At 39.7% G+C, this 12,314-nt stretch overlaps 1 protein-coding gene across 3 annotated transcripts in view; it reads left to right on the top strand.

The window, feature by feature from the left end:
* Positions 1-12,314, top strand: part of khdrbs3 (KH domain containing, RNA binding, signal transduction associated 3) — a 105,374-nt gene that overhangs the window by 80,592 nt on the left and 12,468 nt on the right. For all 3 annotated transcript variants that reach the window (XR_006375285.1, XM_044172362.1, XM_044172363.1), the window contains exon 7: positions 2,496-2,578. Coding sequence is in view for 2 of the 3 variants with exons in the window: in XM_044172362.1 (XP_044028297.1) it covers positions 2,496-2,578 (83 nt within the window). In the remaining variant the exon portion in view is untranslated. The remainder of the gene's footprint in view (positions 1-2,495; positions 2,579-12,314) is intronic.

The raw sequence follows: 12,314 nt of genomic DNA on the forward strand, positions 1-12,314 counted from the left end.
ATGCTGAAGTATTAACAATTCATAGAAAAATACAGCTGATTGTTGCCTGATGCCCGTATATGTGGGGGGGGGATGTCAGTTGCTCTAAAGAAAAGCATCTGCGAATTTATTGTAATGTAAACCTTGTTGTTATTTTTTCCCCACCTTCAACTTTAGCGGTATAAACTACCAGCTAAGACGAGCTAAGAGCTACTATAATAACATCATATTGTATTTCCAAAGCCCAAGATGTTAAGACAGTAGATGAAAACACTAGGTTGGTTGACTCAGTCTACAAAGTTCAGTATTGTAATCTCACACATATTCATGATTGAGGCCTGGTTCTTTTGACAGATCAGTCCTCAGAATAAAACTGGTGATTATCCTTCAAACAGATCCTAAATATTATTTTATCATAATATTATCGGTATTGATCATTTATAGTATCGGTACTAATACTACTCAGGCGCATAAATGTGCCATTTATTTATTTATGTATTTGCAAAGTCATCATGGCATACTGTTAATTGTTGTTGGAAAAACAAGTCTTCTCCTCCAGACGGAAGCTCATGTGTTGAGAGCAGTGACTCATTATATTCTGGGCACTGGAGCTGCTTGCCAACTTGAGCTGGGCAAAGTGGATGGGCTGTACTGACAGTAGAGCAGCAGCTCTGCGCAGAAAATCCAAAACACTGCAAATATACGAAATGTTGTCCCTTTAGGTGGCCAGTGTTAGCCCTGGTACACACAACAACCTTTATACACATATACATAGCAGTAGCTGTGTTTGCTTTGGCTTTGCTATGGTTAGCACGCTCTTCAGAGCATTTCAACCTGACTGCAGTCCACAGTAAATACACCCACGGTGTAGTCGCGCATTGCTAAGGAATGTATCATCATTAGTGGAAAAGTTAAAGTGAAAAAGTACATTTCGTGGTAGGTAAACAGAAAATGCAGAACATTGAACAAATTAATGAATGATTCTCTTACACAACAGCGACTGCTGAAGGAGCTTATCGGTATCAAGTTTCTGTCTAATCAGGTACTGGTATCAAATTAAGACTGGCCCTCGGTACCCATACCTATCTATTTGTTGGATGGAAAAACTGACTAAACTAACTGAAACACCTGTACAATGCAGTGTAAAGAAACACAATATGATAAAAATCACCATTAAGTTGAATAAACCTAACACAACAAAAATGGAGCATTATAACATTGACAGTGGTAGTATTTATTGTAAAGTTTGATTGCATTCAATTGTACAGTAACATGTAGTGTTTTGTTTATTATTATTCAGGCACTACAAACACAGGAGTTTAATATTGTCAAAAGTACAGTTGCTGACTAAACTTAGACCTTGCATTAGCGTGGGGAATTGTTGACTTTGCACAGGCTCTTGTAACTGCAGAATTACAAATGCCAGGAGGGACTTAAATTCCCTTCAAGCTACCGCTACACAAATAGAAGGGAACTGACAAAGACCAACAGACCTCACACTCACACGCAAACAACAAAGGAATCACAAACAAGTCTTGAAAGCCACCCAATGGGATGACCAAGGAGTGGTTTAAGCATATAAAAATTATTCCTAAAACGCACCTGTTTCCCCCAACTGTTGCAGCAATTATTTTACCCAGAAATAAGAAAGTATTACCTCATGCGGTGAGAGTCATGTGCAGTTACTTTACGCATAGTTCGTTCCTGGAGGATTAAAGATAAAAGAGTCAATTCAAATACTGACATTTGGCAAATGCATGTTTCTAATCAGGAATTAGGGCCTTAATAATAATATGGATATGATGAGCATTTTCTTCTGGTGCTACATCTTACCGACATTCATTTCAAGCATGCAAATCAGGGGCAGATGGAATTAGCCAAGAAGTATGTGGGGGATGAGAGATGTGTCGCTAGGGGTCGACGGCTTTTGTGGAACATAAGTCCCATTTATCCCAAATTAGGACGGGTGCGGCACTGGTTCGCTTTGATGTTCCTCTTGGCGGGGGCCTGGGTGGAGTGCAGAGGGGGGACGGGGCAGATTGCTGAAGCACAAACAGATGTTCAAGGCTCATCCTTTGAGGTGGTGATGAAACGTTGCCACAGCGAGAGTCTTTACATCCCACTGTCAGTCAGTTGACACAGAGACAAGGGCAGGGCTGCAGTTGCCACTCTAATGGTGCTGCATATGGGCTGCTATACCAACAGACACAGTTTGACCTATATCTGTGCTAAGTTGAATGCTTCAGTGCATTGCAATCTGTCATTAAAAAAGCTACTCTGTAACCATTTGATGAATATTAAAACAAAATTCCAAAATAGAATACCATGGTTTGGTAAGATATGCTATTTAATCAGCCTCAGAATTTGAGGAAATCAATTTCAGAAACAATGCAGCACACAGTAGATCTTATCCTACATATGTTCTCTCACTTTACATTTCGACAGGTTTTTAATGCTGGAAAATGTCCTTATCTGCACCTCATCTAACTGGTTGCATTTTGTTTCTGTTACTTAAGGAATATGATGACGGCTACGGAACAGCTTACGATGACCAAGGATATGAATCGTATGACAACAACTACAGTAATCAAGGACAAAAGTAAGTTATGCTATTTTTTTCCAAATAACCCTTACTATTAGGGATTTACTGGCCCAGTATTCCTAGGGATTATGTCCATGTTGCACATTTCTGCACCATACAACTCACACCCAATCCGAAGGTTCAGGACAGGGAGCAGCCTCTCCTATGTAGAGAGGGGGAAAGTGACGGTGTCAGGCGTGTAGCACATTCAACTTTCATGCTAGAAATTGTAAGTCAGTGACTTTTAAAGCCGCAGTAATCAATATTTTTATATTACTAATGTATGGAATAACTATGTGTAATGTGAAAGGAGTCGCCTATAGTAAACCCACCGAAAATTATCACCTACCTCTGCAGTTCCCCTCAGCTATACTTTACTTGACATTTTAGCACCTTTTGTTCATTGCTTTGTTTTTATGGCACAAAGTTAGCAACTAGCTGGTGAACATACTGTAGAGGAGCATTTAGCAGCTAAGGAGCCAGATATTTTTCTCTGGTGGTTGGTGGAGACACAAATAGAGCTAAATGAGAGTGAATACTCGACTTACATTCACCAGGTATGACAGAAACAGAAATCCAAATGAATGCTAATGTTGCTCCATGTCTGCTGGAAGTGTTAATAGGCAAATATTTGCTAACACATTCGCCACAACAAGAAAAAAACAATAATTGCAGCTTTTATGTTATTATTTTTTCCACCCGTTTTAAATCAATGAGGGTAAGCGAAATAACAGAAACAGCTCTCTGTATAATGCAATACAGTTCAACAGCACAACGAAATACATCGTCCGGAACGATCATACAGTTTAATAAACACCTCTCTAAAACACTTTCAACAGAAACTGAACATTATAACCTTCATGAAGGGAAGATTTATGGCAGGACTGTTGTATTAGACTGTGTTAGTTTTTGCTAGCAACTGAGTGTATTTCTAAGTAATATGTAACTCAGAAATTCAAACTGGGTTGTCATGTTATACGCTTTGGAGTTCATACCAGGGCAAAAACGTGACAATGACAATACTCCAAACATCTTGAGTGAGTGCACTGAATTAAAAAGCACTTGAATATGCAATGAGTTGCATTTATGTGTCTCCAAGTCTAAAATACAAGTTAATGAGCAGCATCTGAGGGCAGCGACTTCACTGCAGTCTGGCCATTTGGGCTTGAGTAAATGTAAAAGAATATGAGGTCAAATTGAGATTTTGAAGTCTTTTGGGTTCACAGCAGCTGGATTATGGTGCATGAGCTGTTAGGAGTCATTTATGCTCATTTTCTGCCCTGTTTGAAACTTGATGGAACACTTCCTGTTAATGAAGTATTTTGTGAAGTGTGAAATGTTTTGACTGACCTTTGAGTTGACCTTTAAGATTAACTCAAAAAAGCAAAGGTTCAGAAGATTTGAAAAGATTGGATGTATCACAGGATCTTGAATTCAAGTATTCTGTTTTTGAATCTGTGGTCTCAAAACAAACCAAACTCAGCAGACTCAGCGACATATCACATTTTCCTCCAAGGAATTAATTGCAGCTCATTACGTTAAATATATTATCTTTGTTTTAATCACCATTTAAAATATCTAGCTAATGCCAATACTCAATGTGTTTCTCATGTCATTGCAAAATAAACAGTCTTAGTGGTATGTTACTCCATTTAACAGAGGGTCCAGCACAGCTAAATGCAGAATATTGATTTTCTTATATCCAGGGAGCTATCGCTCTCTCCAAGCCACACAATGTCAAAGGCTTTCCCTTTTGTTTGTTGGTGTCCCACTGTATTTTATCAGCACACAATGTGCTACAAATATGTATGCCTGCCTGTGCCACTTCAAAGAAAGAATGATCGTTGCCACATTTAGTGTGTCAAAAATTGGATTGTATTGACAGCAACTGGAAAAAAGGAAAACAGACACAGAAGGGAAAAAAACATTGTTCTGTCTCCTGGCTTTTGTTAGCAGGGTGGTCGATGTTTTCTTTTGTGGTGGTGTCAGGACGTATGTCACCCAGGCTTCATCCATCTTTTGTCCTATCTCTCTTTTTTTTGGGGGGGCAGATCACACACCCACACACACACACACACACTCCTCTCCCTCTCTAACACACCGAGGGATGTATCATGAAGTGTTGGTGCTTAGGTGTAGAGATGCTTGCTCGGGGCAACACAGGTACGCCTCAGGAATCTGCAGCTATTTGTTTTAAAAGCAGCCTCGTGAATAATGGTGGGGTGTCTTGGTGAAGGTGGGGGGGTGGGGTTGTTGGCGGCACAGAAGAAAAATGGAGTCCATCATGTAAAGGCTGGAGGCTGGGTCGACTCAAAGAGATTTTCATGTCTGCTATCTGGCGGGAGACAAAGCAACTAATAGGGCCCCGACATCGAAGCCTGCGCCTCCAGAGACAGCTGATTCACTTACTTCTTCTTTTATTTGTGTGTCCTTTGTCCTGGATTTGGCTGCAAAGTTACTGTTACTGCAGGATGTGCATGTATACAACATAAACTTTATGCTGTATTTCTCTGATAACTGATCGAATTTTGTCCATAATTATAAGATATATTGTGTGGCATGTTCTCTTTGTTTTATCCTTTGTTTAGTCCTGCAGGCAGTAAATAATTATTAGTATAAGACATTCTATCATAAAGCCACAGGTCTGTGGTATATATTACATTACGGGTCCACAGTAATCCGTTTATTATCTTTAATTATTGCATTTTAGCAACTGCAGTTAATACTGCAACATAATACTGTCCTTCCATTGCTTCCTCTTCACAGTGACAATCCTATTTAGCTTTGTGATGGACAAAGGTATATTATTTTCACCCTGAGCCTGAGGAAAGTCATAGCAGGTCCCAGCTGCAGCAGGGCCTCCAGGAAAGTCTGTGCATGTGTGTGTGTGTGTGTGCTGGTGTGTGTGTATGTGGATGAGAAGTCTCCTAACAATGTTTCTCGAATCCTAAGGAGCTCCCAGTCACCAGTCTGAGCTCTGACTGTGTGGCAGGATTTCAGTTGCCGGAGGATAACAAGCAGAACAATTTACAGTCTCTCTGTCATGGTATTACCCCAATGGCTTATGCTAGAAACACTCCTGCCATTTTTGAACATGAACAGAAAGGAAGAGGATGGTTTTAAAAGGCTTCTGCTCTTCAAAAGGTTGTAAAGCTGCATCAGTGGATTTACTGATACCTTGATTAATATATTATCTTACTATCTTAGATAATGTGCCACAAAACTGTCCCCATTTTAACTTAAAAAATCAGAACTGACTTTCCACACCAGACACAGAATCACCAGAGAAAGGACTCTATATTTGTGCTGAATGAATTGGTCGGCCATCAGAAAATTATGATGATTGATTATTAAAATTAATTAATTGTTTAAGTCATTTATGAAGCAAACGTGAAAAATTCACTCATTCAAACATGGAGATTTGCTGTTTAACATCATTCCAAACTGTAATATCTCTGGGTTCTGGGCTGTTGGTCAGACAAACAAGTTATTTGATGTCACCTGTTTCACTGTTGTCTGAAATTTTATATAAAAAATTTCATAGACTTGAAAAAATTTGACAGATTAATCGATAGTGAATGTTATTGTTAGTTACAGTGCTACTATAAGCCAGCACTTATGTGTGTTTCGGAAAGTGACATTAGCGATTAGCGAATGTCCTGCATTTAAATTTAAAAAAGGTTTAAATATTCCTGTCAGCAAAATGTACTATGTACAAAGCACACACTAAAACTTCTTTCTGAATTACAGCCAAGTAAAACTATGAAGTTTCACAAACTGGCAGTACTCAAATAAAGTACCAGTACTTTACATCCACTATGTGTTCATTTTGAAAAAATTCCAACACATAGAAAACACCAGTTTTCACTGAGATTGCTTAATTTGTGTATACACAAACTTGTGCCAACAAAATTATTGAAAAGTATATAATTATATAAGAAATCTACACATATTGGCTTTAACATTTTTCTTTATTGCAGTATTTGAGTACATATACTCAGTTATCATCACTGTTGGACAGTGATAAAATGTTAATGTTCTCTACTGGGTTTAACTGACAGCAAAATGTTAGACTGCACACTGGTTATACTAACCACTGCCAAATGAGACAAGACAACCTGTCTAACTACACTGTACACATTCTGTCACACATAACAGCCAAAATTGAGTAATTTAGACATAATTAAATTTGAAAGGCAAATAAGGCACTCACAACCTTAAGACATGAGACTTAAGCTAAAAAGCTGTTTTTAGACGCCCTGAAGACATTTTGGGACATTTACATGTTTCAGAAGAGAGCTAACGCCCGGGGGAACCTCGTGGAACGCTACCTCAGCATGACAGCCATGGCAGTCAGTGTGCCAGCTCCTAGATCACAGCCTCCTCTTACCGTGTTTATACAACACAGAGCACTGAGCCATCATCTTTTTTTGGAGAGGCAGCGGAGGGCTTCATCTCAGGAGAGTTATCAGAAGCTGCAGCGCTTAGGTACAAATCAAGTGCTAAGGTCAAGGAGGCTGGAGAGGGCTGCTCATGTGGAGAGCGTCTTTAATTTTATTAGCAGAGAGAAGGTGACATCTCTGTAGGGAAATGAGAAGGATGACAGCTGTGGCACAGCCCTGGCTGGACACTTGGTGAGGTCACGGCGAGGTCGTCTCTCGCAGCTTGGGTGCGATCAAAGCATTATTTCATACTTGACACCTCAGAGAGTGCCGGCTGCTGACACCTCGCACCTTCACTTGCATCTTGCTTTGGTACGCTACATCGTAGGCTGGATCCCGGAGGCCCGCGAGCGCAAGGATAGCTGTGTGACAGTGTTTTAAAGGGCAGATGCATCCCTGAGGAACAACTGTAAATCTTAGTACAAGAGACAGGCACAGAGGAGAACAGAGGAGAGTGGCTGGATTTCCAAGTTTCATGGTGTAGCAGTTAAGAATTGATTGCTTGAAAGAGCCCCAAAACTACTGAAAACAAGTCACACTCAAACCTCCAGTCTTAGTGTTATTCAATGAACAACTTAAGAGCTAGTTTTACACTCTGCATCAAACACTGAGGAGCAAGATATCAAACCATGGCAACTTACTTGCCATGGCTTACTTGGTTTTGTTTATGTAGAATCTTCCTGAATGCACATTCAGACAAGGACACTCAATATACAACAGATAAGGAGGATTTGAGGTGACTAACACCAGCTAATGCTAAATTACATTCACCATGAATGCCTGTAGCAGCCTGCCTATTCTTGTAACATAAAGGAATACCACAAAAAAGATGCCAGCCTCCAGCTTACTACTATAAAATGTGGTGGTCATAGCAGTGAATCGTTGGGTCCCCCAGCAAAGTAAGGGGCTGTAAAAGCAGAAATAGGACTAGGAACTTTATGATCTATTCATACAGTTTCATATCTATGTTGTGTTGCAGATGTTGAGCTGTTGTGGTCATCAAGGAAGCCCAGCAGCTCAGTAGTCAGATTGATAGTGAGCAGGTATAATATTTATCTTAGTTTAGCATTTTAGCATACTGACATTTGCTAGTTAGCACAAAACAGGCTGATGGGAATGTCATTAATTTTGCAGATATTTGGTCATTAACTAAAGACCTGATGGTGGCGCTAAAAAAAGTGAAGGGATCAGCAAAGTGATTGCAATTCATCCTGCAGGGGACATGAATGTGTGTAGCATATCTCATGGCAATCCATCCAGTTTTTGAGACATTTCACAAATCACAAATGTCAACCTATGGTGGCACTAGAGGAAAAGTAAGAGGGTCACCAAAGTCAATAGACTAAATTGTCTGGGATCCGGGTATGTCTTCACCAAATCCCATGGCAATCCATCCAGTAGTTGTGAAGATATTTCACTAAAAGCCAAAAATGTCATCCTACTGATGGCACTAGAAGAAAAGTCAGGAATGACCTGTCATCATCAGTCATATTCAGACCAACATTACCATCCCTATAGCCGTGGCTGAAAATGCTAACCCCAGCAGTGGTTTTCAAGGGCCACGAATTCCCCGCTACGCCCTTGGGTGAACCTAAACTAATAGAGCCCTGACACATCAGCTGGCCATCTGCCATAATTGAATGTCTGTGGCCCATAGTTTTTGCAGTTTTTCCTGAACTGTTGGCATTAGTTTGACCGAACCATTGATTTCACCAATTTATTGCAGCTTCTACCTCATTTTTGCCTCCTTTCTTTTATGCTTACACAAGAGGACCACAGGCTGACAACAAAGTAAAAATTGTATTATTCCAGTATACAATGAAACCGTTTAGAGTAGATTCACAGGGTGAAAAATGGAAGGCCAGTTTATTTTTTTGTTTTGTTTTTTCCGCGATGTTTTTTAGATTACAGATACAGTAGTGACTTGTTCTGTCCGCTCTTGCAGGCGCAGAACATATATGCATGTCAGTGGTCGGCTAGCTGTAGGCTATATACTTTGCATTGTGTTCAATTTCTGGTGACGCAATGTATTTGATCAGCCTGCCTTTGTCAAAGCTACTTCTTTGAGGTCTGCTTGTTGTGTCAGGGCCCTAAGGCAGACAGCACCCATTTAGTACTATGGGAATATCAGCATTGTGTTTTTTTAATCTTAGTGCAGATTGGCTGTGTTAGCTGTCTGCTTCTGAAATGCCTGCAGTGCTTCACAGATGCTGGGTACCTAGATGCTGTTTTCAAGGTAGACAGCTTGTCAAGATGAGTGACAGGTGCTGTGGTGGGAATTAGACCATCTGAGGAGAAGGAGGGCGGGGTTTACACCACTCTCTCTGTCTCAAGACAAAAAGTTGCATATTATAAATGTCATTTCCATTAACTAAGCCATAACAAAGGTTCACAGATTCCAGATAGTCACATTGTAACCCAAACATGTTTCCAAATGGTGGATTTTAAAGAATACTGTAGACTGACTTGAAGAGGCAGTATTTTCCCTGAAGGAGGATTCCAAAAAAGAAGGCAACATAAAATGGTCATAAATGGTCTGTTCAAAACCAGAAAGTTGACTCATTTGTAAAGTCAAATCTTTCCCGTCCCTCTTTGTGGCTCTTCAGCAGGGGGTCAGATTTGGAGATAGCTTTGCAATCAGTCACCACACTGAGCAATCACCAGTGTATCCATAAGGAGGGTTTCCATTTGAAATTATGTGAGCTTCGTTTCATAATAAATGGTGAAAAAAGGTAGTGCTGCTTTTTTTTTCATCCATTTTCATCGTATTGTTGTCTTTGGAAATCAACACTGAGCCGGGATAATCAGAGCATTCAGTTTGGGGCCTTTTTTGTCAGCATTTTACCTTTTCAACCTTGTGCCAAGAATGAATGAAAAATTATTACATAAGAAGCATCAAGGAAGTATTTTGAGGTTTCACAGTCATGATCAGTTAAAGTGTGCAATATCTAAGAAATTGGCTAACAGAAGAAAAGCAGCCTCTCTTCACATCAAACCGCCACTGTATTACTTCTGCAGGCCCTTGTAATTTCCTACTAGATTTCTTCAAATTTATCACAGAGGACTGGAAGAGTAATGGCGATGTAAGAAAACAAAGTCCACTAGGGACGTGCACTACATCATTCAGATTTAACACCGCCATCTGTTTTGTGGTGCCCAGGAACGGCAACATCAGTGCCTAAGACGAAGCATTTACAGAGATGACAGATGCTCTAGAGAGGCAGGGTCTTTACCTGTGGAAAAGTAGGCCTGGAATCAGATGCCTGATGAAAGAGACACACTTATCTAATAGGTGTGGTGTTTGCCTCTCATGGTGCACGCCTGCGCTTTAGATAGATGTGTGTGGGGGTGTTTCTTGGCCAGGGAAGTTTGGGGAGACACAAACCAGCGGACGCCTTCTGCTAATGAATGTCAAATCAAAAGTTGACCTACTTAGAAAGTCAAAGCACTTTCACACCTATGACAGGGCAATATCTCGAGTGAGATCTAACCACCCCAGGTACCTCTTCTCATGCTTGTGTTCATGCTGCCAGCTGTGCACGTCTTGACTATAGGCGAAGCTGTGATTTGGGATCAGTGATGATAAATGTAGAATGTCCCCGGCAGAGGACGAGGAGAAGGTTTTCAGGTTAAAGTTCCCCACTGTTTTTTTTTCTTCCTTTTACCTCATTCCACCTTAAATTACTTAAATCAACTGGCAACATTTCTTTTTTTACTTGAAGGAACATGACAGTGCCTTAATGTTTCATCTGCATGATGATACAATGTTGTATGGAGATACAGTGCATCAAGCTGAATATTATTGTGATTATGCAGTACAACCAGGGCAGTAATTTCACCGGCGGCCTGTCGTTGCCCCTCTGTCTGGCCTTGATGCCTCCTGAAAATGCCCATGAGTCACTGTGGCTTTGGTATCCCGCTCTCTGCCTGTTTTGTTTTTGTCTTTCCCCCGCCCTGCCTCTCTGCCCTCTCCTGTCAAGTCCGCCCCGGCAACTGAATGTTAGTACATGTACTTGATTGTAACAGTAACGTAATCAACATGTGTGGTGTGACCAATAAAAATGCGAGTGTGAAAGAGCTCTCGTTTTGAAGCCATAGGCTCAAACAGAGATGAGAAGGAAGCAAGATGGCTCGCTCATTAGCTACTAACATCATCAGCTCCAGAAAAAACTATGTGTTTAATTCAGAATGTTATTGTTTAAATGTAATGTTATTAATTAATGTTATTGACTATTTCTCCATAGTGAACAATCCCATACATAAATCTGATATATGACAAAATATGTAAACTACATACAGTGAATAAGTCTGTCCCACACATATATGCTTATAGATGTAATGTAAATAAAAGTCATCACCATATATTATTGTCAATATTACTTGCTCATTTTAATGTCCTGAGGCTTCAATGATTGTACAGATGGTATATGATCCTAAACCTTTCCTAATATGAATTACAAATAAATTATTCTTAAAAAATAAAAATTGTGTTTTTATTTCTCTAGAAATATTACACTGTTTATTAAAAAGGCATTAAAAAGGTTGATTTAAGTGAATCAAAATAGCATTTTTTACTTATGGCCTTGGTCCCCTGGCACGTGGCCTTTGTGCCCTCAATAAAATTCCCTGCTGCTGGCCAAGTCGCCTTGCCCCTAAAATTACAAAATTCAGAGTACAACAATATTCCATTAAATATTTTGTATTCTTGTTGTTAGCATTTGCCAGTTTTAAAAAAACAACATTAAAGTATGTGGGGAAAAAGTTAATTTTATGTTTAATGCTAAAACTTAGCTAAATTGGTCACTTTATAGTCACTTTAGTCTGCTGGCCTAGCTAGCAAACAGGATAGCTTGTAGCAACATGAATGAAAATGTTCAGTGTCATATATTGGACTTGTATTAAACTTTTCATTACATCATAGATTTTGTTGTTTCATTTTATGCGAAAAAATACAATGTTTAAAAAGATCCACTCATGTTCACTGCAGCTCTTGGATGGAAGTATTTTTACTCATACAGTACTAACAAAGTCTGAGCAACAGCTCCTCTACATAAATGACCAAATAACAACAACATATATTTTCTCACCAAGTGCCCCTTGCTATTAGTACTGTACTATACACTGAAGGTCTTTACTGTGTAGCATTAATAAAAAAGGGTCATTTTTAATTAGAATGCTTAAATTCCGCATGTTTACACTACAGAGTGCTGATTGATGTTAAATGTGCTGTAGGGCAGCAGACCCTGTCGAACTTAGGGCTATACAAAAGCAGACTTTTACCGGAATCTTTGACCTTCAGGATGCGTCTCAAG

This window comes from Siniperca chuatsi, linkage group LG17, assembly GCF_020085105.1.
Source record: "Siniperca chuatsi isolate FFG_IHB_CAS linkage group LG17, ASM2008510v1, whole genome shotgun sequence".
NCBI classification, from domain to species: domain Eukaryota; kingdom Metazoa; phylum Chordata; class Actinopteri; order Centrarchiformes; family Sinipercidae; genus Siniperca; species Siniperca chuatsi.